General features: G+C 33.6%; 1 protein-coding gene across 1 annotated transcript in view; it reads left to right on the top strand.

Moving 5' to 3' along the window:
• The window catches only part of COPS2 (COP9 signalosome subunit 2), a 28,768-nt gene extending 15,699 nt beyond the window's left edge, over positions 1-13,069 (top strand). The window contains 11 exon segments of the mRNA XM_004751352.3: positions 1,402-1,527; positions 3,776-3,865; positions 4,000-4,077; positions 5,500-5,674; positions 6,414-6,592; positions 6,701-6,753; positions 9,531-9,559; positions 9,562-9,627; positions 11,002-11,084; positions 11,591-11,649; positions 12,318-13,069. Of these exon segments, the coding sequence (XP_004751409.3) occupies positions 1,402-1,527; positions 3,776-3,865; positions 4,000-4,077; positions 5,500-5,674; positions 6,414-6,592; positions 6,701-6,753; positions 9,531-9,559; positions 9,562-9,627; positions 11,002-11,084; positions 11,591-11,649; positions 12,318-12,462 (1,083 nt within the window). The 3' untranslated portion in view covers positions 12,463-13,069.
• Positions 13,070-27,855: the final 14,786 nt, after the last annotated feature.

Genomic DNA, 27,855 nt, shown 5'->3' with positions numbered 1-27,855 from the left:
CAGGCTTTCTGCTCAAGCAGGGAGCCTGCTTCCCTCTCTCTATGCCTTCCCCTCTGCTTGCTTGTGATCTCTCTCTGTCAAATAAATAAAATTAAAAAAAAAAAATTGAAAGGGTTTGTTATCAACTGCTCTGTGTTCACCACTGTAATTTACCTAATCTTCCCTTAATCTTAAATACAGTAACAGAATTATTGAAAAATGAGCTTTCAGATTACTAGAGCATAAGAAAATGAATTCAAAACTAACTTTTTGCTAAAATCCTATTTCAGTATCCAAACACAATCTCAAAGTTAGGACAGTCCCATTTCTGATTTTCCTTTTGCCATAAGAAATGTTCTGTAACTTGGGTTTTAACAGTTCATTGATAGGACATTGCCTATTATCTGCCCTTAAATGGTACTGGCATACTTGGAAATAAGGTAGTTTGACATGTATTGCTCAGGCTTTTCCCATTGCTCTGTCCATTTTTCCCCACTTATCCCAACTATTGTTTTCTTTTTTGTAACTCAGTTCTTGCTTAGATTTCAGGGAGTCTTCTCAGGTTCATAAATACACATACTCTATTAGTCAAGAAAAGCACTGTATCTACCAATGCTCCACCTCCCTGATAAAAGTAGAGTAGAACCCAATAAAAAGAAGGATTAGTAGCAGTTGGAGATTGTGGGGACTGTTATCAGGTTAGACTCATAAATTGACTTATGTGATATCCTTTGAGGGAGGATAGACCATCCACCAAAATACTTAAGTTTTAAAAATTTGGTAGTTCTTCATTTCTCAGACCTCTCCCGTTTCCTGGAATAACCACAGTAGTACAAATAGTCCTGCAATGGGATAGCACCATTAGCTACATCTACCATTGAATAGAGCCTTGGGTGGGAGGACTTTTCTTGATAGTGGGATGAGTACCTGGGCTTGAAAAGATTCCTTCAACTTCACATTTTATCACTGAGCCAACCAATAATATAGGGAAAAAGAAACATATCACTATTAGAGAGCTTTCTCATCAAGGGGTAAATCTTCAGGAGAGGATATAGCTGATATCTGCATAGTTGGTACCCAAGGCATTTGAAAAATTGGATTTATATTTTCTCATCTGTGAATATTTTAGTAGTTCTTAGGATTTCAGTAAATGTTTGTTATGCAATGAGACCAGTATCTGAAATTTTGAAAATCTGTAAATTGTACTTTTTCATAGGGTAACTTTGTAAATTTGGTTCATGTGTCAGTAATCTAGAAATTCCAAATTTAAGCTAAAATGTTTATGGTCTTTCTTTCATGCATACTTTCTCCATCATAAAACTTTATTTTTCAGTTACATAGTTGTGTGTGCTATAGTCTTAATCATGTAGCTGTTTCAGCACCTAAATACATATCTAATAATGCATTTTTCTTCTCTGACAGACAAACTTTCCAGAAATGATGAATAGATATAAGCAACTATTGACCTATATTCGGAGTGCAGTCACGAGAAATTATTCTGAAAAATCCATTAATTCTATTCTTGATTATATCTCCACTTCTAAACAGGTTAGATTCTGGTTTTTCCTCTTGGTATTTACCAATGTGTTATTACTTATGCTATTATAACAAACCTATCCAACTGTCTGAAGTTATTTATACTAAAGATTGTTCCCTTTTTTTTTTTTTTTTTTAATTAGGTCTAGAGATTTCTAGTTAAACAGTTACACCGGGCATTAATGTGCTTTTAAAAATAATAAATACTATTTTCTTAATTATAGTACTAATCATACAATATTAAAAGGCAATAACTAGCTAAGTCTCTTCAGAAACTATCTTGAGGTACATAATCTGCACACAACTTTTGCAGGTTTAAACTCCCATATAGTTACTACCATAGTTCGTTCCAATAAGCTCCATCATCACTTCCGTTAGATTTGTGTAGATTTGATTAAAAGGTCCTTGAGAGGAGACCCTGTACTCATATTAGTAATTGGCATTCCTCAGTAGGTGTTTAGTAAATGCTTTTACAAAGAATGGATGGTTGTTAGATGATAAAATAAAGGGCTAATGATGAAGAAACTACAATGAAGCTTGGAAAGGATAGTGCTTTTGTTATTCTAGATTTTGGTTATTAAGAAAAGCAATGATTTTACTGTATTGCTAAGATAATTTTTAATTGGATTGCTGTTCATACTCTTTTAAGCAACATAACTTTCTTAAAACCATGATATTTTAGCATAAGAAGTCCTCTCATTTATTCTCCATTCATTTAGGATTTCTTAAAATGTTTAATATTTTTCATGTTTATTATAAACAATGTTCATCTCAGAATCTCATTCTGTATTTTCTACTAGATGTAATTTTTATTTCTTAAGGTAGTTTATTACTTTTACTCTTTTTATCTAAAATATATGTAAAGGAAATAGAGAAAAAAATAAACTTAAAACTGACCTTTGAACAACATGGGGGTTAGTGGTAGCCCTTCCCCTTTGCCCCCCTGCTGTGCAGTTGAGAATTTGTGGTATAACTACTGACTCCTCAAAAACTTAACTACTAGTAGCCTGCTGTTGACCAGAAGCTTTACCTATAACATAAACAATTGATTAACATATTTTGTATGTAATGTGTTCACTGTATTTTTATAATAAACTAGAAGGGGAAAAAGTGGTAGTGAGAAAATACATTTATAGTAGTGTACGGTACTTATCAGAAAAAATCCACGTATAAGTGGACCCACACAGTTCAAACATGTTATTCAAGCACCAACTGTATATGTTTTGTTAAAACATTAGCAAGTAATGGCACTATAGAGTTGTTACATATTGGGGGGCTTTTCTTATGTGGGGAAATATATTCTGAGTTTTATGAACAAGTGTCATCAAAACATTTTTTGTACACTATAAATGTTACACAAGGTGTTGGTGGGGGGGATTAATTTCAAACTTCAAGATTGTGTTTTGCTTTGTGCTCTTAATATGTACGCTGTTTGTCTTTGAAAGTAAGAATAGATATCAGGTGGGCGGTACTCATTCAGTATGCCATCAGCAGTGATGAATAGATAGGCAGCCCTTTCTGAAAGTATTAAACTTTCCTGTTGGCATGGACCTCTTAGCTCTTGATTCTGTTAAATAGAGACCGAGAGAATCAGGTATTCAAACAAAGGCAGAGCCCAGTGTGGGGGGAAGAAGGTAGGTAAGGGAACTTATCACAATGCAAAATAGAATGATTTCTATGAAAAAATGTCACACCTAGATTGGTGAAGTGATGGTGTTTAGACACAGCTAAAATTGTGCTGGACTTACTCTCTACATAACTCCGCAGTTTACCAGTAACTTAAGAGCTATGCAGTTTGATTACTTGATTAATTACATTTGTAGAAGAATTTTGGAGGGAAGCTTATTCTTTGTTTCTTTAGCTGCTTGCCTAGTGTTTGCCACATAGGTACCAAATGAGAGTTGCAAGAATAAGATACACAGTATTAATAACAGCACAACTAGTTAAAAGTGTATGTCATACATTTCCATCAATATAAAGAGTTACTAGATTGGGAAGGACAAATCATACTATTAGAGCATTGGGTTCTTTCTGGGTTTTACTTTCTAAAAACTCACATAAAAACAGATCTTGGCACTTTTTGTAAACTTGGTCTCTGTTTTGCTAAGGTTTTGTTAAATTAATAGACTGACAGAGACAGAATCAGGGTATCTTATGTGTATTAAAGTTCAAAGATGCACTTTTAGTTTGTTCAAATTAACTTTATTAACAGGTACAAATTTGCTGTTTACAATTATAGAATTCTGATTTTTTATGTCAGATGGATTTACTGCAGGAATTCTATGAAACAACACTGGAAGCTTTGAAAGATGCTAAGAATGATAGACTGTGGTTTAAGACAAACACAAAGGTAACAATTATAATTACCTTTTTTTCTTTTTTTTTTTTTTGAAGAATGGGAGGGCGTCCTTAATAAACTGTCCTAAAAATTCATGCCTTTTCCTGTTGAAATCTTTTAATTTTAATAAGTATGTTCTTTTACAGCTTGGGAAATTATATTTAGAACGAGAAGAATATGGAAAGCTTCAAAAAATTTTACGCCAGTTACATCAGTCTTGCCAGGTAACGTTCTCTTGTTTTTTCTTAATATTTCTTCATAATACAAAAAGCATAAGAAAAAAATTATATTTGAAGCTTTTACTTAGGGATGTTTTTGTTCCGGATTCATCCTCAAAATAAAATTTGGCAAAAAAGACACCAAGAAGCTACTTTTTTCTGTGTATTACATTTCTTCCTGTTTAATTATTATTTTTGTGGAATGAGGCACAGGTATCCATAAACAAATAGGCTAGTCATTAATACTTAGTAAAAATTCGCCTTTCATATTTAGTTGTAGATCATGTGAAAATCGGAAAGAACATTAGAGACATGTAATAAAGATATTTCATATCTAGTCCATTAGGACTTCATATGATGCTAAAATGAAATATTCTGTGTCTGCACTAATATGATAGCACCAGCTACATGTCATCAGGCAGTTGAAATGTGTTTGAGTTTTTAATTTTACTTAATTTAAATTTGAATGGCCACATGATCGGGACAGTGCATCTCCATAACTTTTTAACTGCAGTTATAATTTTGTGTTTCCTTTTTTGTCTTGATCAATAAGTTATTTTAGTTTAGTTTAAAACTTAGTGGAAATACTGTTTTAAATGTTTTTAAACCTCTTCCTATGCTAGGTACTGTTTTAATTGTATATGTCATTTCTTTGAATGGGGAAAAAGTTGATCAGGAAAGTGTTCTAATCACCTGCATGTATTTTCATTTAATGACTAAATATAATTTTTTTGGAAGAACAAATAAATAATAAATTTTGGCTTTGTGTAAGGGCTTGATACTTATGATTATCTGCCTCTTACCTATATGCTATTTTTCATGGCATGTATTTTGTGGGCTTTTGGTTATTTTTCAAAGTTGAACTAAATGTTACCACCTTTGTTACTCCTTTGACATTGATCAGCAGAGTTAGTCACTTTCTCTTCCATTCTTCTGGGCACTTCAAATAGAATCATTATTATAATTTATCTGTTTACAGCTTAATCTTCTAGGTCGTGAACTTTTGGGGCCAGGAACATTAGCTTATTTAACTGTGTATTTCTCCATGTTAGACCTAGTGCCTGGCATTAGGAAGGCACTTGGAAGCGCTTTTTTGACCAAATCAGTGGATATAAAGCAGTTGTGAAGATTTGGGGTAGACCATAAAGAATCTCTTAGGTAGAAACAAACATCATAACATTTTATACATTAAAAAATTCTTCTGGTCACTTTTTCCTTATTGAATGACTAAAAAGTACAAAGGATGTGTGCATTCCTTTTTGGCTGTTAAAGGTAGTGTTCTTAATGTTCTAGATCTTAATTAAAATTTGTAGTGTGTGTTCACACAGAATTAGTATTAGAAACATAAGGATCTCACGCTAACTCAAATAAAAATTACTAGGTTGACTGAGTTCTATTTTAACTAAAGTTCATTATTTGCTTCCTTAGACTGATGATGGAGAGGATGACCTGAAAAAAGGTACACAGTTATTAGAAATATATGCTTTGGAAATTCAAATGTACACGGCACAGAAGAATAACAAAAAACTTAAAGCTCTCTATGAGCAGTCGCTTCACATCAAGTCCGCCATCCCTCATCCACTGATCATGGGAGTCATCAGAGGCAAGTTTTGTTTGGAGAAGGGTGGGCACTGTCACAGGAAGATACCAGGGTGTCACTGGATATGACTGAATGACTCTGAAGGCTTTTTCTGTTTTAGTGAAAATAAATGGCAAAGTAGTAAAATCAATGAAATGATGTAGTCTTGGAAAGAAATTAGAATTAGAAATTGAATTTTTTGTCTTATAAAATGTTACATCAGTGAACTACTTCAATAGAAAATTTACCATCACATGTTCTATTCTCAAGACTTGGGGGTGGTTTGGAGAGGGGGAAAAAAGTTCTGTTCTTGAATTGTAGTGATATACATAAAATTATTTTCTGCATCAACTAAGAATAAAAATTTGCAGATGCTTGTTTGATGTTTATAATGAAGGACTTGCTTTTTGGAATTAAAGTGAGTACTGGGGCACCTGTGTGACTTAGTTGATTAAGCATCTGACCCTTGATTTCGACTCAGGTCATGATCACATGATCACAAGATTGTGAGATCAAGCCCTACATTCGGCTCCATGCTGAGAATGGATCCTGCTTGAGATTTTCTCTCTCTCCCTTTCTACCCCTACCCCCACCTACCAAAAAAAAAAAAATTAAAAAGTGAGTGCCTTGGGGCTAGTACAATTCAGTCTATGGAATTAAAAGACTGGAAAGCCACTATCATAGATTTCATTTTATTTTTATAAAGTGCTCAATCATACTATAGAACTGCAAATGCCCTTTTATCCTGTTTTTATTCTTATAGAATGTGGTGGTAAAATGCACTTGAGAGAAGGTGAATTTGAAAAGGCACACACTGATTTTTTTGAAGCCTTCAAGAATTATGACGAATCGGGAAGTCCAAGACGAACCACTTGCTTAAAATATTTGGTGTTAGCAAATATGCTAATGAAATCGGGAATAAATCCATTTGACTCACAAGAGGTATGTGTGTGTTCTAATTGTTCATTTCTGTCACCTGTCTTTTCTGGAAATAAATGTTATTCTTTCTCTGTACATATAGCATAGTTCATTTTTGTTTTTTTTCCTTAGGCCAAACCATACAAAAATGACCCAGAAATCCTAGCAATGACGAATTTAGTAAGGTAAGATTTTATATTTCGGTTAAGGTAAATTTCCTTAAAGCAATGAATTAGAGGGAAAAGAGGGAGAGAAATTTTGAGAATTCAGTTAATATACCAAATTTACTCTTTTGTATTTAGGTTAGAAATATTCCAAATTTTGAAGTTTTTATTTTTTTAAGTCATTTATTCTGTTTCTGTTAGTTCCAAGATTTTATATACTATTGATTTATGTAGTATAGTATTGGCTGCTTTTTTTTTTATTATCTACATGTTTGTGTGTGTGCTATTTTTCAGCAGAAGACTGATGGTAGATATCTTAAAACAATTTCACAGTGTTTGCTGTTTCTACCTCTCTTAATCCAAAATGAAATTATGAATTGGTCCACACAAATCAAAAATTTTCAGTAAGACAATGTCTTTACTCACATATTTTCTCAATTAACAAGGTTTAAAAAATCATTTAAAAAAAGTTTACCTTGGTTAATTTTCTGAGGTGAGGAGCAGAGGGGTCATACTGATAAGAAACCCAAGGATTTATTGATGACTTCTGTGGTATGATGGTTAGCAACTGAAAAATCTGCTATGATCAATTAAATAAGATACAGAAAATAAAGCGAAAAGCCTAGAAAAGAAGGCCTATTTTTGCCAAAGAAATCAGTGAGCAAGAAAAATTTTCCTCTGGGCTGGAATAAAGGGAGCATAGGTTTTTTCAAGTCTTTTGTTGTAAATTGTGTTTGCCAAATCTACCAAAGCAGGAAGAATATTAGGGACATATAGTAGGGTGGGGTTTTTGCATATGTATGTGGATACTGGAAGTGATAAAGCATTCCTTTTAATAGTCTTTTATGATCTAAAAGTACTGTTAGACTACAAATTATGAGTCACCCATATATAAATTTTATATACTTGGAGCAAATAGCTTATTACATGATACTGTTTGAGTTCCTATGTAAAATGTCTTCATTTACTTTGTTTTTATCTGGCTATAGGTTTTACAAATCACTAGGTTGGTTTGTTTAAGGAAACTTTAATTTTAGCTGTAAAAAATAAGAATGATTTTATTTTAAGGGGACTAGGAATAGATAGGAGATAAGAACTCTGAATTGCAACATTAAAAAATCAGTTTCTTTGGGGCTCCTAGGTGGTTCAGTTAGTTAACAATGTCCAATTCTTGATTACGGCTCATGTTTTGATCTCAGGGTTGAATTCAGGCCTCACGTTGGGTTCCATGCTGGGCGTGGAGCCTACTTTTAAAAAAATACCATATTCTTTTATTGTTTATTTCTTTGTTCTCAGTTTGTTGAATTAAATAGATTTTAGTTATGAAAGGAGATTTCTTATTCCTCAGCATTTGGCCACATTAACTAAAAGATGATTTGGTTAGAGATTCACTTCGTAATACTTTAGAAAAATGTTTATGAAGTTAAATTGTTGAGCAACAACTAAACTTTTAAAACTCTTAAAAATTGAGGGAGAGTTTTGCACTAGACATTAATATTTCATCTAAATTAAATTGGTTAAATACATTAAAATGGACTAAGGGCTGATTTGTCAGAAATTTAAGTGGTAATAACTATACTTAAATATTTGCTATATCATACAATTTACTCTACTGAAACCTCTGTATTGGAACTCAACTTATTTTAACGGTAAATTTCGACCCAAGCAAGTGGCTTGTGTTGTCCCACATTTTGTATATATATTTTTAAGTCACTTAAATAGTGGAAGAATGTCTCTCGGTTAAAATAGACACATGTGCAAGTGTTTCACTACTTGAATATATCCTCCTGTAGTATATTTTGCAATAATGTATTTGGGGTAGGTGAAAAAGTAATGCTTCCTAATTTTATCTTCCTAGTCAGTTGCCAGCAGACTAGAGGAAAATTATTCCTGTTGAAGCACTTGAATCACCTGCCCCTAACATGAAGTTACATTGGGACCCAACAGATGGAAGCACAGCAGAGGGCGTGCAGAATGGCTGATGATATGTCTTACATATAAAGCAGGCAGTGGTGCCATATCCAGAAGGTTGGCTTCTTCCTTCTCAGCACCTTTAGCAATCCCCATAGTGTCCTACAGAGTTATTTTAAGAGCAGATACTAGACACCTCAGAGAATTATGAACATAAATCAGCCTTTGGCCTTCTGCAGCAGTGTCCATCACATTCTCCTTTGTGTGTGTGTCCCATCTGGCACTAACTACCTGCCACTGATATTTCTGCTGTATAACTCAGTGGGACTTTTAAGGCTAGAGAAAATTTAGAATCAAATGTTCCCTTTGCAGAGTTCTGGCAATTGCTGGTAGCTTTCTAGAAGATAAAAATTAGGAAGCTGCATTTCTGGATAATCTTCAGAGAGAATGTAGTATCTTATTTCAAAGACAAGGCCAAACTCCTCCATATAGTAGTATGTATGAAACCTAATTTCTTAGGGATTAAATGATAAATGCACAATTTAACTTGGAAGTATCAAGCATTAAACAGTTTTTAAATTTGTAAATTTTTAACAGTGTTAAGATTTTGAGATTTTAATGAATATATATAAATATAATATTTGACCCCAAAAGATTTATTTAATCTTTATAAAACCAAAAACATTAAAAAAGAAATTAATTTTATTTGCAGAAGGATGTGTGTATATAACTCTGATTTCTTTGACAAACTGTAATGTAATTTAGATTATTGCATATAAAAAACTATAACGTAACTTAGATTATTGCAAAAAAAATTAGGCTTTTGGATTATCTGAGTTAATACATGACTTCTCCGTGTTTGACAAGCTTTGTACTTTTCCTTTTAGTGCCTATCAGAATAATGACATCACTGAATTTAAAAGATTCTGAAAACAAATCACAGCAACATCATGGATGATCCTTTCATTAGGGAACACATTGAAGGTATATTCTTTCTGCTAACTGAATTCAATTACCTTCTTTGCCACTGTCAATCAGTGTTTCTTGAGGGAGCGGCACAGAATTAAACCAGTTTTCCTCTGTGTATTGCCGAGTATAGAAATGTTTCTAAATGCGGTCATGGAATAGGATATTACTTAAAGTTAAAAAGCTGTTTTAAAGAAATCATCTACCAGTTCCCCGCTATTTATTAACATAATCAAATTCTTATATGATGTGCAATTCATTTAACGTGGCTGTCTGTCCTTTTTATTCTAATTTAGATATTGTTGCATGTTTATTACTAATACTTAGGTTCAAAGTTCATTTTTAAGATTTTTGGACAAGTAACAAAAACCTTAAAAATAGTCTGCTATAGATGATGCAGAGATGCATTACTTTGAAGGGTGGCTAATGTACCAGTAAGTGTATGAGATTTTTTAGTAAGTTTTGTTGGATTAACAAAGACAAAAATCATTCCTTGTTCTGGGGCCTCTTTTGTACCTCCAGTGTTCCCACCTGTTATGGAGCTATTTGAGGGTTTTTAAATGACCATTTGGAACAACTCATTCAAATACTTAAATTCCAGATGCATCAGGAAAATCCGAAGAATACTTTGGAAGTAATGTTCTTTTTTCCCCACCTTCCTTTCTCTTTCATTCAGCAGACATTTTAAAAGTTCTTGTATGACGCTAGAGTGGTACTACACTTGGTGGATATAGAAAATTTTAGAAGCCTTATGCATGAACTCCAGTCTAGTTTTTTGTTGTTGTTGTTGTTGTTGTTGTTGTTGTTTTAAGACGCTGGTCTATGAAGAAATGGGAGAAAATTGCACAATCATTGTATAAAATATAAATCATTATATAAAATATAATACTTTAGATTTTGAGAGAACATAAAATAAGGCATGAATCAGAGCTTCCTGAAAGATGTTAACTATAAAGAAGAGATGAGCAGTGTAGAGTCTTATTGAAAAGGCAAAGGGTATTTTAGGTAGCATCACAACATAAGCAAAATCAGGGAGGAGGGAACAAGAAAAATTATGGGAAAGTCAGCCTCTAATTTACTGTACGTCTCTTGGACCCAAATATTTTTAGCTCCAAATACCTTATGTCTGGGGCACATGATTGGCTCAGTCAGTAGAGCATGTTACTCTTGATCTTGAGGTGAGGAGTTCGAGCCCCATGTTGGGCATAGAGCTTGCTTAAACCGAAAAAAAAACCCCACAAATGCATTATGTCCTTGCCAGGCAGAAAAACTTTGAGAAAATAATTGATATAATTAATTAATTATTATTAATTAATTGATTTAGCAGTACATAATGTTTCATGCAGATATACAGACTATTAAATTTATTTTCATTTTTGTCTTTTCTTTCAGAGCTTTTGCGAAACATCAGAACACAAGTGCTCATAAAATTAATTAAGCCTTACACAAGAATACATATTCCTTTTATTTCTAAGGTACTTATATTCATGGATCTTAATACTAAATTTGTAGTTATAAATGCAATGTATTTAAAAGTTATTTTTGGTAACATTTGATACTGCATTTGCAAAATACAGCATAGTTTAGGGCTTTCCTTCTAACATAAATTATTCTGTGTTTTCTTGGAGTAAATTAACAGTAAAGAGAAATAAAGAATCATTACATTTCTTTTTAAAGATTCCTTCAGCCTCAAAGAACATTGTAGAAGACAGAGTAGTGAGTAAAATATGTAATTGATGTAGTGTTAACCCAACCACAATAAAATTGTGCTAAGAATATACTTTAAAGATTACAAAGTTAAATTTGGTCAGACCTGTGTCCTCAGAAATATTTTGAGATGATAATGAAATTTGTCTTAAATTTCTTCACACTAAATTTCCTTTAAGTGGTGGGAATGAATCTAAAGTCAGAATAATTATTCCTTATCATAAAGTATTTAAAGAAGTTAATTACTAGAATTATAATAAGTCTTTTGTCTTAGGAGTTAAACATAGATGTAGCTGATGTGGAGAGCTTGCTGGTGCAGTGCATATTGGATAAGTAAGTACTTGGCTGTTTCTTAACACAAAATGTTTAGGACCATAACATATGAATACTGGAAGCAGAGGTAGCAGTGGAATTCTTGATTTTTCACAAAAAGCACCCTCTGGCTATAATTTTTTATTAAAAGAGATATATATGTATGCATGGTAGCTTTTTGTGGGTGAGTGAGCATATTAAGCCCTTGATCTCTGAAAAAGTTGTAAATGGTTTTCAGAAAGATTTCTCATTCTTTATGTGTCCCATATCCAGCTAGAGAATTATTTAATGAATAGGGGGTTGGTTTTGGGGTTTTTTTTTTTTTTTTTTTTTTTTTTTTTTTTCTGTTTTTAAAGTATAAGGTATGGTATGTCATAGTTCTAAAATTACATGTTTCTTAAAAGCAGTGTGGTATTCAAAGCTTCACAAGCTTACATTTGCCCGAGTAATTGGGTAAGTCTCTGCCTAGTGATTCTTTTAGTGAAATTGATAAAAGGTGGCTGAAATCCAGTTTCTGTGTAGAGTTTTAGTAAGGCAGTGAATGAAATAAGTAATCCTGAATTGGGTCACTAAGAGGCAGCAGTTTCTTCTTTTGCATTTATTGACTTTATACATATTTTATGAAACATTAGTCTAAAAATTACAGTCACTGAAAATGGTTTGTAGACATGTCTTTTATTTATTTCCAGCACTATTCATGGCCGAATTGATCAAGTCAACCAACTCCTTGAATTGGATCATCAGAAGAGGGGTGGTGCCCGATATACTGCACTAGATAAATGGACCAACCAACTAAATTCTCTCAACCAGGCTGTAGTCAGTAAACTGGCTTAACAGAGAACAAGCTTTCACAGACGTACTTAATGCAACAGTGCAGAGATGTAATCCTTAAAAGAACTGGGAATGGCAAAACTACTGTCGGTTGATGTGTCCTGAAAATTATTGGAGTTATGGCAGAAGTGCTTTTTTTGATCAACTGGTTTGTGTTTTGCTGCTGCATTTATCCCAAGAAAAAACAGCTTTAATCTCCAGAAGAAAACCAAAATGCCATGGGATTTATGCTGTATTGACATCTTGCCCTAAATATACAACATCATAGTAATTTGTCATGGGCAACATGACCAGAGAGAAGATTTTTGTCATGATTTTAAATACACTGACATGTTACTGTTGGTTAAATTTAAACATGTTTTACCTGCAGAAATTCTCTCACAAATAACCTGCAATAACTTGAAATGCATACCCTTTTGAACACTTCCTTTTCTCATGTATAAATTAAAATGTTTGCTGCATTTTGCAAAATGTCAATTCTCCAAAAATGTGTCCGTATATTTCTGTACCTGCAGTGTAGTAAAGGTTTAGATGAAACCCCATAATTATAGTGGCATACTGTCACTTAGGTTTCAAGCAGCAAAATAAACAGTGCAGCTCAGAAATTGTAGTTTGGTTCTTGATGTGTTTTTATTACATTTGGGGTTTTTGTTTTGTTTTTTAGTACCTTAGAAATTTCAAATTATTTTATCTTCAGTTAATGATTTTAAAAAGCCTGGGAGCAAGTAAGTTCGTTATTTGCTTTCAGGTTTTTTAAAGTAGTCTTTATTGATAAAGTAAGGAGAACTAGTTTCTAACAAAACACTTGCATAGTATTTACTTTGACAGTGATGCTTTAAAGGAATAAAATTCTTTTTTTTTTTTTTGTAAGAATGATATTCCTTTTTAAAAATAAGTTCTAACTCTCAGAATGTTCACTTTAAACAAATATGCCAGAACATAGACAGCTAAATGAATGTTACCCTCTATAGTGATCATGCTGGAAAATTATTTTCTAATTCCAGCAATCTACCATTGCTCAAACCTCTTGGGTTTTACTCTTTTAGAATTGCATTCAGAGCTAATTTAAGTCATACACACTATTAAGTTTATGACTCACATTAAGAAAACAAAAAGTATTATCAGGCTTGATTTTTTTTTTTATGGTTACCATCACTTGGCATCAAATGACTTTGGACAGTTTCCAAAAATTAATCTATCTTTGAGGTAATAGTAGAAAGGATGCAGCTAGCTTTGAAGGCAATCCCAAAAGGGTTTGAAAGGTATTTTGAGCAGTGGTAGCATAGGTAGGATAATGAACTATGGCCTTCCAAGGTGACCACCTAAAAGGAAGCATAGCTCATTTGAATGTATTGAGTTTTGGATGTATTTGTTTCATTTAAAAAAAAAAAATCACATTATTTTATAGTGTCAAAAGGAAGGACTAAGATTAAGATAATTTTTGGTTTTTCTATTGCTTGTCATTATGTAAAAAGAAGTGAGTGGCAGTTCAGAAGGAAGACTGTTATAACTGAAGAATGACAACCAAGAATTTTTGATCATTAAAATCAGATTTTATAAACAGTGGAAGGAGCATGGACTTAAAACAAGGCATGCTTATTCGGTTTTGTCAAAATTTTACGAAAATATGTGATATATATTTATACTAAAACTATATAATCCTTAGATTTAGGAAAGCAATCAGTTAATGTCTTTAGCAGATTAAAGCAGTATTAAATACAGGTGCAACTTGGAAATTGTAGAAAACTGAAAGAAAACAGAAGACAAAATGTCTCTGGTAGGGAATAAAAAAGTTTAAGATATTATAAAATTATGTGTATTTTCTTCTCTTTTACATAAATCATTTGTGAAAAATGTGCTAAATTTTTTTTTACAGGAGTGATAATAATTAGGACTTATTTTTCAATATAATTTGGAGACCCTTTGTTACTCAAATAAAAATGACAAGTTTCTGTGCCTGTATTCAAATATGTATGCATGTTGTAACTGTGGGGAAAGGCCCTGCTTAACTCAGAGTTGATGGAATTAGAATTTAAAGGATGTGATTTAACCTTTACATTCCAGCCTTTACAATGTCCAGTTCCCCTGTGATTTCTTTGCCCCATGGCAATAGTGCATCTTCCAGTTTTGAGAGGCAAAGCATGCACTTACTCTTTAGGAAACTGGGCTAAGCATATAACAGTATCCAAAGTTATACCATAATCTTTAATGTAATTATATGTATCATGTAGGCTTTGTTTAAATATTTCCTAAATATAAGTTCTTTTTTTAAAGTTATTTGCCACATTTATTTTAGGATATAGGTTTTTGATACATCTTAACAGTCTGATTAACTTAAAGCTATTTTTACTTTTTCCCATTAAACATGTTCTGTGTTCCTGGGCATCTTATAGAGTTGAAATTTTTTTGAGATTGCATTTCAGAATATAACTAAATTTAAGGGAAGTAAAAAGTTAATTGGCAAATTCTTAGCATTTTGAATTACTGATTAAATCTTTCTTTCTGTGAAAACAACAGTAACAAATACTTTACATCATATTGGGATGTGTTTATCTCCTTTCTCTTCTACCCCAAACCTGGAAACACTCACTCTACAGCAAATTCGGCTGCTGTTCAGCTGAGGGTAATAGGTAAATGTCTGCTGTAAGAGCTGGATTTCCACTACTCATTCCAGCTCTTATGTTGATTTTTTTTTTTTTCTTTTTAAGTAATCTCTATGCCCGGTGTGGAGCTAGAAATCATGACTTGAGATCAAGATTTGCATGCTCTGCCAATTGATTCAGCCAGGCGCCTCTAACATAACTTTATTTTTTTTAAGATGAGATGAATACGTAGGTACTAAGAATTGTTTTCATTACATCAGTCCCTTTAACTAAAGATTGATAATTGTCCTTCAAGACTACAGAGGATCTGATGTCACATTGGGGTATAGTTTTAGTGCAGCTTGTTTTAAATGGGCTATACTGGGAGTCCTCTAGAATTTTTCATTACCTTGTGAGATAATGGTTTGTCAGACTGGAAAACAGCTCTTGATATTTAAAGTATCTATGATGGTAGAATTTTTTTTAATTTTCTTTTTTAATCAGTAGTCTTTATAATTATTCAGTAAACAATGGTAAGTAAACTTTCCTTTCAGGTGGAGTGAGGTTATCTAATAAGTATATAAAGCAGCTTATGTTGGTAAGGAACAATGGTCAGTTTAGTCCATAGGATAAAAATGTACTTGCGTAGTAGATTCCCTCTTAACTTTTTTAAGGGACTCAGAGATAACTACTTTTATTTACTAAGGCTCCTTTTTAACAACAACCTGTTTTTAAAATATTTTAATTATTATTTATATTTAAATAAACCTGAAAAGTTTTCTTTCCATGCAGGTCTTTAAATTGAAACTTGTGCTTTAAAAAACTAGTGAAGCTAGGAGTTTCATTCTTTATATGGGATTTATAAAATAGCCTTTTGAACTGAGATATTTCAACAAAATACAGAAGGAATTGACTTTTAGCTATTTTGTTTCAAAGTGTTGGTAAATATTTTCCAAGTACTTAGAATAAGACAGTGGGTGTTGGGTCTCAGAACTTGAAGCTCAAGGACTTTGGTCTTCATTTGCGTGCCCAAAATCAAAACTTTCATTTTTTTGGAGGTTTTACTTGTGTTTGTATTAGGTTCCTCCCTACACACACAACAAGAGCATCCTATATTTTGATACAATTACAAGTAGGAATCATTTATAAGAACTTCCATAATGTAGACATCAGAGATTCGTAACTTTCTGAATGCAAGTATATCAGGATCTATTAATTCAAGATTAGATTTTTCTGTATCTTTTAGCTAGCATGTGCCCTTAATAGAATGAATTAACCAAAGATGTTTATTTCTCTTCAAATCATTCAATGAGATTTGAAAATTTTTCACTTTTGGAATTTCAAGGTAAGTTATAGAATGGTAATGTCCTTTGGAGTATCTAAGTTTTATGAAGCTAAGCACCATAAAACATCTAATCTAAATCACTAATTCTGAATATTTCTCAAAAAGCTAAAATTCAGTATCACTTAATTTGCATTTGATCCTTGAGAAGACATTTAACTTGGGTAGTATCCCAAAAGAAAACCAATGTGTGGTTCTCTAAATTTTTGCTTCTTTAGAGTTATGTTATTTTATAAACCTGCTGGAATAATTAAGAATGCTGTCAAATCATATGGCATCCAAAGGTAAATGCCAGCTGTACCTTAAAACCCTGTGAGAGGCAAGAAAAGAAACATTTCTTAGATACTTATCTATCTACTGGGGACATCTTTATTTCCTCTGGACCAAGTTTTTAAAATTTAAACCTTAGTCATGATTTTCACATTAATGGCTGGCCAGCGTTAGTGTGTGTGTGTGTACACTTACACATATGAGTGCATATATAAGTAGGAATACAAAATCTTTTTTTTTTTTTTTGAAGATTTTAATTTATTTATTTGACCGAGAGATCATAAGTAGGCAGAGAGGAGGAAGCAGGCTCCCTGCTGAGCAGAGAACCCCATGCCAGCCTCGGTCCCAGCCTTGATCCCAGGACAGATCTAGGACAGATCATGACCTGAGCCAAAAGCAGAGGTTTAACCCACTGAGTCACCCACGCAGCCATGGAATACAAAAATCTTAACTTCCAATCCATCACGATTTTTTTTCCAGTTGCCATTACTTTTCATTTATCTCTGATGCAAACATACGCTATGAAAAGAATGCCACTGTACCAGTAACTTCGTTGTGACCTAAGTTTCTCCTGAAGTCAGTGTTCAAAGTTATAAAACAATCTAGAGGAATTAGGTAGTTGGGTTTTTTTTTAATTTCCGAAAGAGAGCGTTTTAAAATCAATTGATAAAGGTTTTATTGGACATTCTTCATCTTAACGTGAATGTAAAGATTATAAAATAAATCTGGATGTTTTAATCATCCCATAAAGTTGTCAAAAGTTCTTGCATGCTTAGTTATAGTACATATTATTGCTGTGTTAAATATCTCATTTTTGTTAATGTTTGCCAAGCTCCTGTTTAACTGCTACAATACTAAATTTTTATGCATCTATATTAAATAACAGTTTGGGGATAATTAAGTTTTCAGTTACATGTCAACCAAAAAATAGAGCAATGATGGAAAATGCAAAATCGCTTGGTTTTACCATATTACACGGTTGCATTACAAGTCTTCTCAGTGTCTTTTTTTTTTTTTTAAGATTTTACTTATTTTAAAAAGTATATATTTTACTTACTTATTTGAGAGAAATAAGCCTGGTGGGGGGGGGGGGCAGGAGGAGGGGTTTCCCCTGAGCAGGGAGTTCAATGAAGGGCTCCACCCTGAACCCTAGGATCATGACCTGAGCTGAAAGCAGACACTTAACCGACTGAGCCTCCCAGGTGCCAATGTTCTAACTAGTTTTTGACTATCATTAAAAATGACAAATTCCTTGAGTTCATACTTAACAGGTGGTAGAAAACAAGTTACTAGAAGTGTGGCAGAGGATGTCTACCTGTAATTAGAAGTCCCACAAGTTAATACTGAGACTGTGCAGGATGAGTCACAAGATGCTTTCAGACTTACATACTCAAAAGGTTTTTTACTGGAAGTACACCTTCATTGTTAATAAAAGTTACATATTCTGCCTCTAAGTATTTACTGTGTAAATACTAGTCTCAGCACAAAACACAGTGGCTTCAAACATTACACTGTGTGTATTTGATTGAGTAATTAAATAATGTATACTTCTCTGAAATTGCTTTTAAATGTTTTAAGAATTTTTCTCTGAAAATCATGCTCACTTTGTTTGAAATTCAGGGTTTAAATATTTTCCACTTTTAAGATTACCTTCTTGTTCTTTGAAGCATTCATAGAGGAGTTGACCTCTCCTGAACCCTGTTTAATGATCTATCCTTAAACAATTCATGTTGCAAACAAGTGTTTTGGGAATTACTCCTTAAGTATAAAATTAAACATTTCTAAGCAGGAAATTAGGCCAAGGAAGGAAGTGGAGGAAAAATGTACTCTCCCAAATCCTTGCTGTGGTGCTTTAAAATGAACCCTTTAGGGCTGCAGCATCTAAGGAAACTTTTGTGAGGGGCGCCTGGGTGGCACAGTGGGTTAAAGCCTCTGCCTTCAGCTCAGGTCATGATCCCAGGGTCCTGGGATGGAGCCCCGCATCAGGCTCTCTGTTCAGGGAGCCTGCTTCCTCCTCTCTCTGCCTGCCTCTCTGCCTACTTGTGATCTCTGTCTGTCAAATAAAATCTTAAAAAAAAAGAGAGAGAAAACACTTGTGAATTTATTATGTGTCCAAAAAATAATGGTCTCAGGTATAACTTTTAACCTAGTGGAATGGACAAGCCGTAATTTCAAACACAATAACAAAATCAGTTTTTGAAAGTCAAAAGAACTTCCAGGCTAAGCCTTGTGGCCAAGGTTCCAATGTAAATCTATAAAACCAATGTCCTTTGGCCTTCTAAATTATGGGAGTAGGACGAAAGGCAGATCGGGTACTTCTATTTTGGCTTTTTTTTTTTTTTTTTAAGATTTATTTATTTGATACAGCGAGAGAGAGTATAAGCAGGGAGAAAGACAGGGAGAGGGAGAAGCAAGCTCTTCCCTAAGCAAGGAGCTGGATGTGATGCTCAATCCCAGGCCCCTGGAATCATGACCTGAGCAGAAGGCAAATGCTTAACCAGCTGAGCCACTCAGGCGCCCCTTGGCTACATTTCAAACAGTAGTGGTAGTTGGTATGTTGATAGAATTAGCCCAGGAAGGAACTATCTAAGCAATATATACATCAAATATCCTGAGTTGTATTTTTATTTACTTAATAGTTTTATGGTCCCAGGATGCTTCAGTGGCTCAGTTGGTTAGGAGGCTGACACTTGATTTCAGCTCAGGTCTTGATCTCAAGGTCATGAGTTCAAATCCCAGCCCAGAGTGCAGCCTACTTTAAAAAAAAAAAAAAATTATGGTAATTTTTAGAGTAATGAATGGAGGTTTATAGTTTTCTTTCCAAAAACTTTTTTTTTAAGATTTTATTTATTTATTAGAGAGAGAGTATGAGAAAGGGAAGGGGCAGAGGAAGAAGCAGACTGCCTGCTGAATGGAGACCATTATGTGGTGCTCCATCCTGGGACTCTGGATCATGACCTGAGCTGAAGATAGATGCTTAACCAACTGAGCCACCCAGGGGTGCCTGTAGAAACCTATTTTAAGCTTTGTTGTATTGTAATTAATCCACTGTAGGTTACTGCACTTGAACTAAAGAAGGGTTACCTACCTTGGACCTGCCAAAAGTTGACTTGTGAACAAACATAGACTACAGACTGATGTGCTTTGTAGGGTAGGATTGAATTGATACGGTAGGATAGGATGGGTATTTAAAACTTGGTCTTTCCCCCTTCTCATTATTGTTGTCTTCATCACCAAGAACAATTAGGAAAGAAATCTAAAAGTGCTAGAATGCTAAAAGAAACAGTTTTTCTAACACCTTTACTTTTATTTAATAGGTATTTACTGTATGCCTGCTAAGTCCTAGGTACTGTCTGCTATGTCCTAAAGCTAAAGAATGCCATAAGACACAAATTATCCCTGTGCTAAAAGAGCTTAGTGCCACAGGAATAGGCAAATAAACAAGATGATTTTTCATAGAGAAAAATTCTACACAATAAATGAAGGTGGGAGAGGCACCTCTGAGTATGTGAAAATAGACGTCACACATGAATGAGGAAAAGGAGCTAAGGAAAGAGTAGTCCAGTCAGACGTTGAGTCTATCTGAGGTGGAATGGGTATATCCAATTCAGGCAAGATAGAGTATGATGTTCAGATGGCAGAGGCGGTCAGGGACTAGATTGTGGATAACCTTATGTTTTTCAATAATGAATTGAGATTTTATTCTAAAGATGATGGGAAACCATTAGAAATTTAAATTCCAGGGTGCCTGGGTGGCTCAGTGGGTTAAGCCGCTGCCTTCGGCTCAGGTCATGATCTCAGGGTCCTGGGATCGAGTCCCGCATCGGGCTCTCTGCTCAGCGGGGAGCCTGCTTTCCTCTCTCTCTCTCTCTCTGCCTGCCTCTCCATCTACTTGTGATTTCTCTCTGTCAAATAAATAAATAAAATCTTAAAAAAAAATAAAAAAAAGAAATTTAAATTCCAATAAAATATTTTTAAAAATAATTCTCACTATTATGTGGAGAAATGATTATATGAGATAATAGTGTGATCAGGCAGAAATAAAAGCCCATTGCAGAAATCTACGATAGGTAATAGAGGCTTTTAGATTAGGATTTGGGAAAAAGTGCACAGGATCAGGATAGGGCCAGCAAGACGTGCTTATGAACTGGGCTCGAGGATTTGTAAGAAAGAACACGGTTCCTAGGTTTCTTACTGAGCAACTGGTAGACAGGTGTATCATTAAACAAAATGGAGAAACTAGGAAAGCCTAATTTTGGCAGAAGAGGCAGAGCAAGCCAAAGACACCAGACTGGACTTGGAAATAATAGTAGTATCACAGAAGCTAGGTATTTTAAAACAATGATCAACCGTGAATGTTGCTGAGAGGTTAAGTAAGGTAAAGGGTGAGACAGCTGTAGGATTTATCAAGGCAGTCTTTTGGAGCAGCTAATGTGTGACAGGTATGTTCCAGCTCTTCTGGAGGAACTGTGAGGAACTTCTTTAAACAGTCACTGTCCTTTACTTCTTAAAACTTGAAGGTTTTTTAAAAGTCTGTTTTTTATATCTCCTGCATGTTAAGCAGGAGAACTTAGGAAATTTTTAAAAGAACAAGCAGACTTCTTACAAAATGTCTCTTACAAGAGATTTAAAACCCATTTCCCCTTCCCAACACTACATAAGCATTTAATTTTAAATTTTCTCTTTGACACATATTAACTATGAAATTGTCTCAAGTCCATGGCTTCACTTAACATTTTTATGTCCCTACAAAAGCTGTCAAACCTTTCTAGTGTTCATGATGAATGGATTTGTAATACATGTAAACAAAGCCCTTTCAGTTTATCAACTTTCATTATATTTTGGCATATCAGTATAGCTGGATGTTAATGTCACCAAAATCATGAATTCTTGAAATGTTTGGATTTGTCTCCAAGGAACTTGTTCAAATGTAAACAACACTGTGACAATTAAGGGTTTGGTATTTGAGTAATCTCAAATAGTCAGTGGAACAACAATATACCTTACCTAGAAATTATTTTATCTGAAAGTACACATTTGCTTATATACTTGAATGCTCATAAAGCAAGTAGAATAATTAAATTTACAGATTATCGCTTCTCAGAATTACGGTAGTCATTTTCCACAATTAAAAAATCAGTGGGGCACCTGCCTGACTCAGCTGGTAGAGCATGCAATTCTTGATCTCAGGATGATGAGTTCAAGACCCGCATTGGGCACTGAACCTATTTTTTTTAATTTTAATAAATAAAAATCAGGAAACAATTGACAAGTAGGATTCTACTTCTGAGGATTAAAATACCTGAACTCTAGGACAGAGGCTGACATCTTAAAGATGTCTTTTGTTGCTTCTTAGCAGAGAAGAGTATGGTAAAGTCGACAGATCTGAGGAACAGGGGATCTACATTCTTCATTTGGCCCGAATTGAGACCCTCTCACTTAACCTCTCTGAACTCCCAGTTTATTTAGTTCAATACGTCTTCTTAACCTCAGGTATTCAGAATTGAGAAAATCCTAATACTTGGCATATGGTACAGTATCATGTCTTTTCAGTCTACTTTCCATGTATTTAGATATGCATGTATCTTAAAATAATTTGCATGTCTGTTTTTAAGTTCCATAAATTATATAAATTTCATTCTCTTTTATCTATGTTATTTTCAAATCTAGTTCATCACTCCTGTTTTGTCTCTTCTATCTCATGCATATGTCACAATTTACCTACTCATTTCTCCAGTGATAGACACCTGTATTTTACTACGTAGATAATTCTATGATGAATATTTTATATCTATCTCATTACGGACTTGTGCAAAAATTACTCTGAGGTGTATTTCTGGAAATACAGTGTCTTTGGGCTTAATGCTTAATTTTGCCAGGTATTGCTGGGTTATTCATCAAAATGGCTACGCTGTTTATGTTCTAACCAGTAGTGCATAAGAGTTCTGGTTTTCTTCTCTCCTTGACAGCCCTTGATAATATTTGACTCTCTAGAACGACATTTTAAAAATTTCTTGATTTTAACTTACATTTTTGTAATTATTAATAAGCTTGAACATCTCTTCATACACTCATTAGCCATTCAGGTTTTCCTTTCTATGGACTATTTACTCTTCACAATCTGTTATTGGCTTCCTATTTTTTAATGACTTTGGACGCCACTGTATAATCTAGATATTAACTTCTTATCTGTTTTATTTTAGACTTGAAAATATACTCTGAAGCTCTGTCTCTGGTTTCCTTCACTGAATAGAAATCTTTCATTCTGATGTTGCATCTATCCATCCTTCCTCCCCCAATCAACCATACTTTTTTGAATCTTAAGTCCTTTCTTACACTAGTATCACAAAAATGCTCTTTTATAAGTTTATAATTTCTTCCTTTATATTTAGTTCTCTTAATGGAGCTTATTTTAGTGCATGATTTGAGATAAGAATCAAACATTATATTTTCTGTGTAATGAGCTAGTTTTTTCTGTACCATCTACTGAATCATTATTCCATATTAATTTCTGATGCCACCTTTTTCAGCTATCAAATTTTTACATACACAAGGATATATTTCTGAATTCTCCAATCTGTTCTCTTTGTTTCTTCAACAGTGTCACCTTGTGTTTTTATCACTGAATTGAATAACGTCTTTATTACAGAATTCCTACCCAATTTGCTGCTCACTTTGAAATTAGTTTTTGTAGACCTTTGTTTTTCTATATCAGTTTTGGAATACCTTCGTTGACTCCCTTAAGGCCCTATAGAGTTTTAATTGGAATTGCATGGATTTGGAGATTAAGTCTCTTTTTATGTCATTTAAGAATGTCTTCAGTTTCTCTATAAAGATCTTGAGCATTCTTTGCTATATCAACTTTCAAATCTTTATAGTTTGGTGCTATTTTATTTACTAAAATATTTTCCAATTGGTTATTTTTGGGGTAGAAAAATGATATTAATATTTGCATACCGATTTTTTTTAATCTTCCAGCCTTGCTGAACCTTATTCTATTGATAGTTAGTCTGCTGATTCATCTGTGTTTTTATGTAGATAATTATATTATCAAAAAAATTATATTTTTATGCATTTTCTTCTATCCCTATACCTCTTATTTCTGTATTATCTTACTGCATTGCTCAGGCTCTCCAAAAATATATGGAACAGAAGGGATGACAACTAATCTCGTCTCAAAGGAAAAGCATCTTGAGTTTCTCCATTAGGTATGAGGCTTATGATCAGTTTTGGGGAGTCAGCTTTCATTAACTGAAGTTTCCTTCTATTTCTAGTCTCCTAAGAGTCATGTGTATTTTTTTAAAAATCCTAAATAGGTTTTGAGCTTTATTAAATGTTTCTGTACCTAGTAAGATGTACCTAAATCCAGGATTTTTCATCTTTTAGTCCATTCACGGAGTGAATTACACTCATAGGTTTTCTAACATTAACTCATCCCTACATTCTAGGATAGACGCCAACTGTAAATTGTATGTTCTTTTTCAGTACAATGTTGGATTTTCTAGCCAACATTTTATTTAGAGGTTTTCCATCTATGCTCTGAAGTGAAATTAGCCTATAATTTTCTTTTCTTAGAATATCTTTAATCAATTTAGTTATCAAGGTTATTTTACATCTTAAAGTGAATAGACACATTTCAATTTTTTATTCCTTTTTTATTTCTTTTTTTTTAAAACAATATGTATAATATGAGTAAATCTGTTCTTTGGAAGAACTCGCAGGACTGTTTGGACTGAGACTTTTTAGAAATAGTAAGATTTCTAAATTACTTTTTCAATCCCTTTAATGATTATTCATCTTTTTAAATATGATGATTCATCTAATTAAGAGTTTTGCTTCATCTTGTACTATTTTAACTTCCATTTGTTTTCAGAAATACATCTTTTTTGTCCACATCTTCACACTTATGAGGATATGCATTTGATCCTTGAACATGAGTTTGAACTGAATGGGCCCATCTATGAACAGATTTTTTTGTTTATAAATCCAGTAAAATACTGTAAATATGTCTTCTCTTCCTTATGCTTTTCTTAATAACATTTTTTTCTTTAGCTTACTTTATAGCAAGAATGCAGTATATAATATATATAACATACATGATATGTGTTAATTGATTGTTTATGTTATCCATAAGGTTTCCAGTCAAGAGTAGGGTATTAGCAGTTAAATTTTTAGGGAGTCAAAAGATAGATACAGATTTTTGACTGTAGTGGGTTAGGCTGGACATCTCTAACTCTCATATGGTTCAAGGGTCAACTGTAACTTGTAATTTTATTATTTATTTTATTTTTTTAAGATTTTATTTATTTATTTGACAGACAGAGATCACAAGTAGGCAGAGAGGCAGGCACAAAGAGAGGAGGAAGCAGGCTCCCTGCTGAGCAGAGAGCCTGATTCGGGGCTCTATCCCAGGGTCCTGGGATCATGACCTGAGCCAAAGGCAGAGGCTTTAACCCACTGAGCCACCCAGGCGCCCCTGTAATTTTCTTTTTAAAATATCTGTTAAATTTAGCTTATTTTCTCCTTTTTACTCTAATATGTGTTGATTTTGTTATCTTATTAGGCTTTAATATTGTTTTTATTGTTCTCTCTTTGATTTCTCTCCAGTATTTCCTTTATTTTCATTTCTTTGAATATCTATTATGACTCTCTTTATAGCTACTTGAGTTGAATCATTTTTAAACTTTGTTAATATTTGCTCAAAACTGTTAACATATAAAGCTTTAGTTGCTATTCATTTCTTTTATTAGCCAAGAAATTTTGAGCCACACCCCATTCATTAATGTAGGGTTTTAGTTCCCAAACATGGAATATTCCCAACTACCATTTTAATACATTCTATTTAGAGAATATAATCTGTGTCATATTGTTTTTCTGAACATATTGAAATTTACTGTGTAGCCTGATAAAGACATCTTTTGTGATTTTTCCATTTATGCTTTAAAATAATGTATATTCTTGGGGCCCTGGGTGTCTCAGTCAGTTGAGCATTCGACTTTGATCGTGGTTCAGTTCTTGATCTCACAATTGTGTGTTTGAGCCCCACCTTGGGCTCCACGCTGGGCATGGGTGGCGGCCAGTTTTAAAAACTAAAAAATAAATTAGTGCATATTCTGTAATATTCTTCTCTGAACTGTTTGGTCAAGTGTGTTGTTATTTGTTTCATGTATCCATTTCATAGAGGAATTTATTAAAATCTTCAATGATAACTGTTGATTCATTTATGTCTTCCTATAATTCTGTCACTTTTTGCTTTATATATTTTAATGCACAACTCTTAGCTGGATATATGTTCACACAGTGATATCTTGTTGCTTTCACCAGTAAATATCTTTCTCTTTGTCACTTATGATTTTTTTCCTTATCGTCTGTTTTGTCTTGTTTTACAATCACTCCTTTAGCTTTTGCTGTTGTTGCTTGTATTTGCCTGGTATTTTTTTTCTCTTTCTTCTTCAACCTTTTCATATTCCTTTTTTTTTTCCCCTTTGGACAGGTGTGCTTATAGACAACATATTGACATATTACTGGATTTTAATATCTTAAAATTCAATAAACAGTTCTCTGTCTTTTGAAGTTTATGTTAAAATTTTAAAATTAGAGTTATTTTTGGACTTGTTTCTGTCATCTATTTTTTTGTATTTTTTTCTTCAATAGTTTTGTTTTGAAATGATTTAGATTTATAGAAGAGTTGCAAATATAGTATGGAGAATTCCCATGTACTCTTCACCCAGCTTCCCCTAATATTAACATCTTTTTTTTTAAGATTTTATTTATTTATTTGAGAGACAGAGATCACAAGGAGGCAGAGAGGCAGGCAGAGAGAGAGAGAGGGAAGCAGGCTTCCTGCTAAGCAGAGAGCCCGATGCGGGACTCGATCCCAGGATCCTGGGATCATGACCTGAGCTGAAGGCAGCGGCCTAATCCACTGAGCCACCCAGGCGCCCATATTAACATCTTATATCACTATGGTACATATATGAATTTTAAAAACTTGTCCCAATGTCTATTTCTTTTATGTCTTTTTATCAATAAAATAAAGTAACCGTCACATTTTCCCCAACCACCCTCTGATTTATCCCCTTCTGCCCAACCATGATGTTGGAATCTTTTAGAATTTTAGTTTCAGAATTCATTGAACCATTGATTATTGCTTAGGCAACAACAACAACAAAAAGTCTTCATTCATTTCTTTTTTTTTTTTAAGATTTTATTTATTTATTTGACAGAGAGATCACAAGTAGGCAGAGAGGCAGGCAGAGAGAGAGGAGGAAGCAGGCTCCCCGCTGAGCAGAGAGCCTGATGTGGGACTCGATCCCAGGACCCTGAGATCATGACCTGAGCCGAAGGCAGCGGCTTAACCCACTGAGCCACCCAGGTACCCCAGTCTTCATTCATTTCTTGCTGAGTACATTCAGAGAGGGTCTTGTGTAATGATTATTCCGAGTCCCTGATATGCCAATGGATATCTTGACTCATTTTTATATATAAATAATAATTTAGCTAAAACAAGGTTCAGTGTTTTTCCTTCAAAACTTTAAACACATTACCCCGCTGTCTTTTTGCATCTATTACTGCCAATATAGAAATTTGATATAGTCTGACTTTTATTACTTCATGAGTAATCTGCTTACATCTTCTCAAAGTTTCTTTAATGTTACTTTATTTTATTTCAATACTTTTAGGTGAGGGATTTTTGTCCATTGTGTTCTTATTATATATTCTGTTTGGTATTCTTTCAATATAAAGATTATATCTGTATTTAATTCTAGAAAACTGTCATTATTTCTTGAAAGATCTCTTCCCTAGCATTTATCCTTTCTTTCATCTCTGGAAACCTATTAAACTTACACTTTTGTCTTTCATGTATTTAGTTTTTTTTTTTTTTTAAGACTCATTTATTTATTTAAGAGAGAGATTGCACGCATGTGCATGCAAGCAGAAGGAATGGGCAGAGGGCGAGGGAGAATCTCAAGTAGATACTGCATTGAGTACTGAGTCCAGTCTCACAACGTGGAGATCATGACCTGAGCCAAAACCAAGATTCAGATCCTCAAACTACTAAGCCGCCAGGCACCCTCATGTATTTAACTGTTTTTCCATTCTCTCCAACTTTTTCCCTTCCCTGATCTATCTGCCTTTATGACCTATATTCAGTTCACTAATTTGTTCTTCAGGTATATTTATTCTATTATGTAACCCATT

The sequence above is a fragment of the Mustela putorius genome, unplaced genomic scaffold, assembly GCF_011764305.1.
Source record: "Mustela putorius furo isolate JIRA1106 unplaced genomic scaffold, ASM1176430v1.1 tig00003898_pilon_pilon_pilon, whole genome shotgun sequence".
Classification (NCBI taxonomy): domain Eukaryota; kingdom Metazoa; phylum Chordata; class Mammalia; order Carnivora; family Mustelidae; genus Mustela; species Mustela putorius.
The sequence above is the reverse complement of the archived record's forward strand: the minus strand, read 5'-3'. Positions and strand labels throughout refer to the sequence as shown.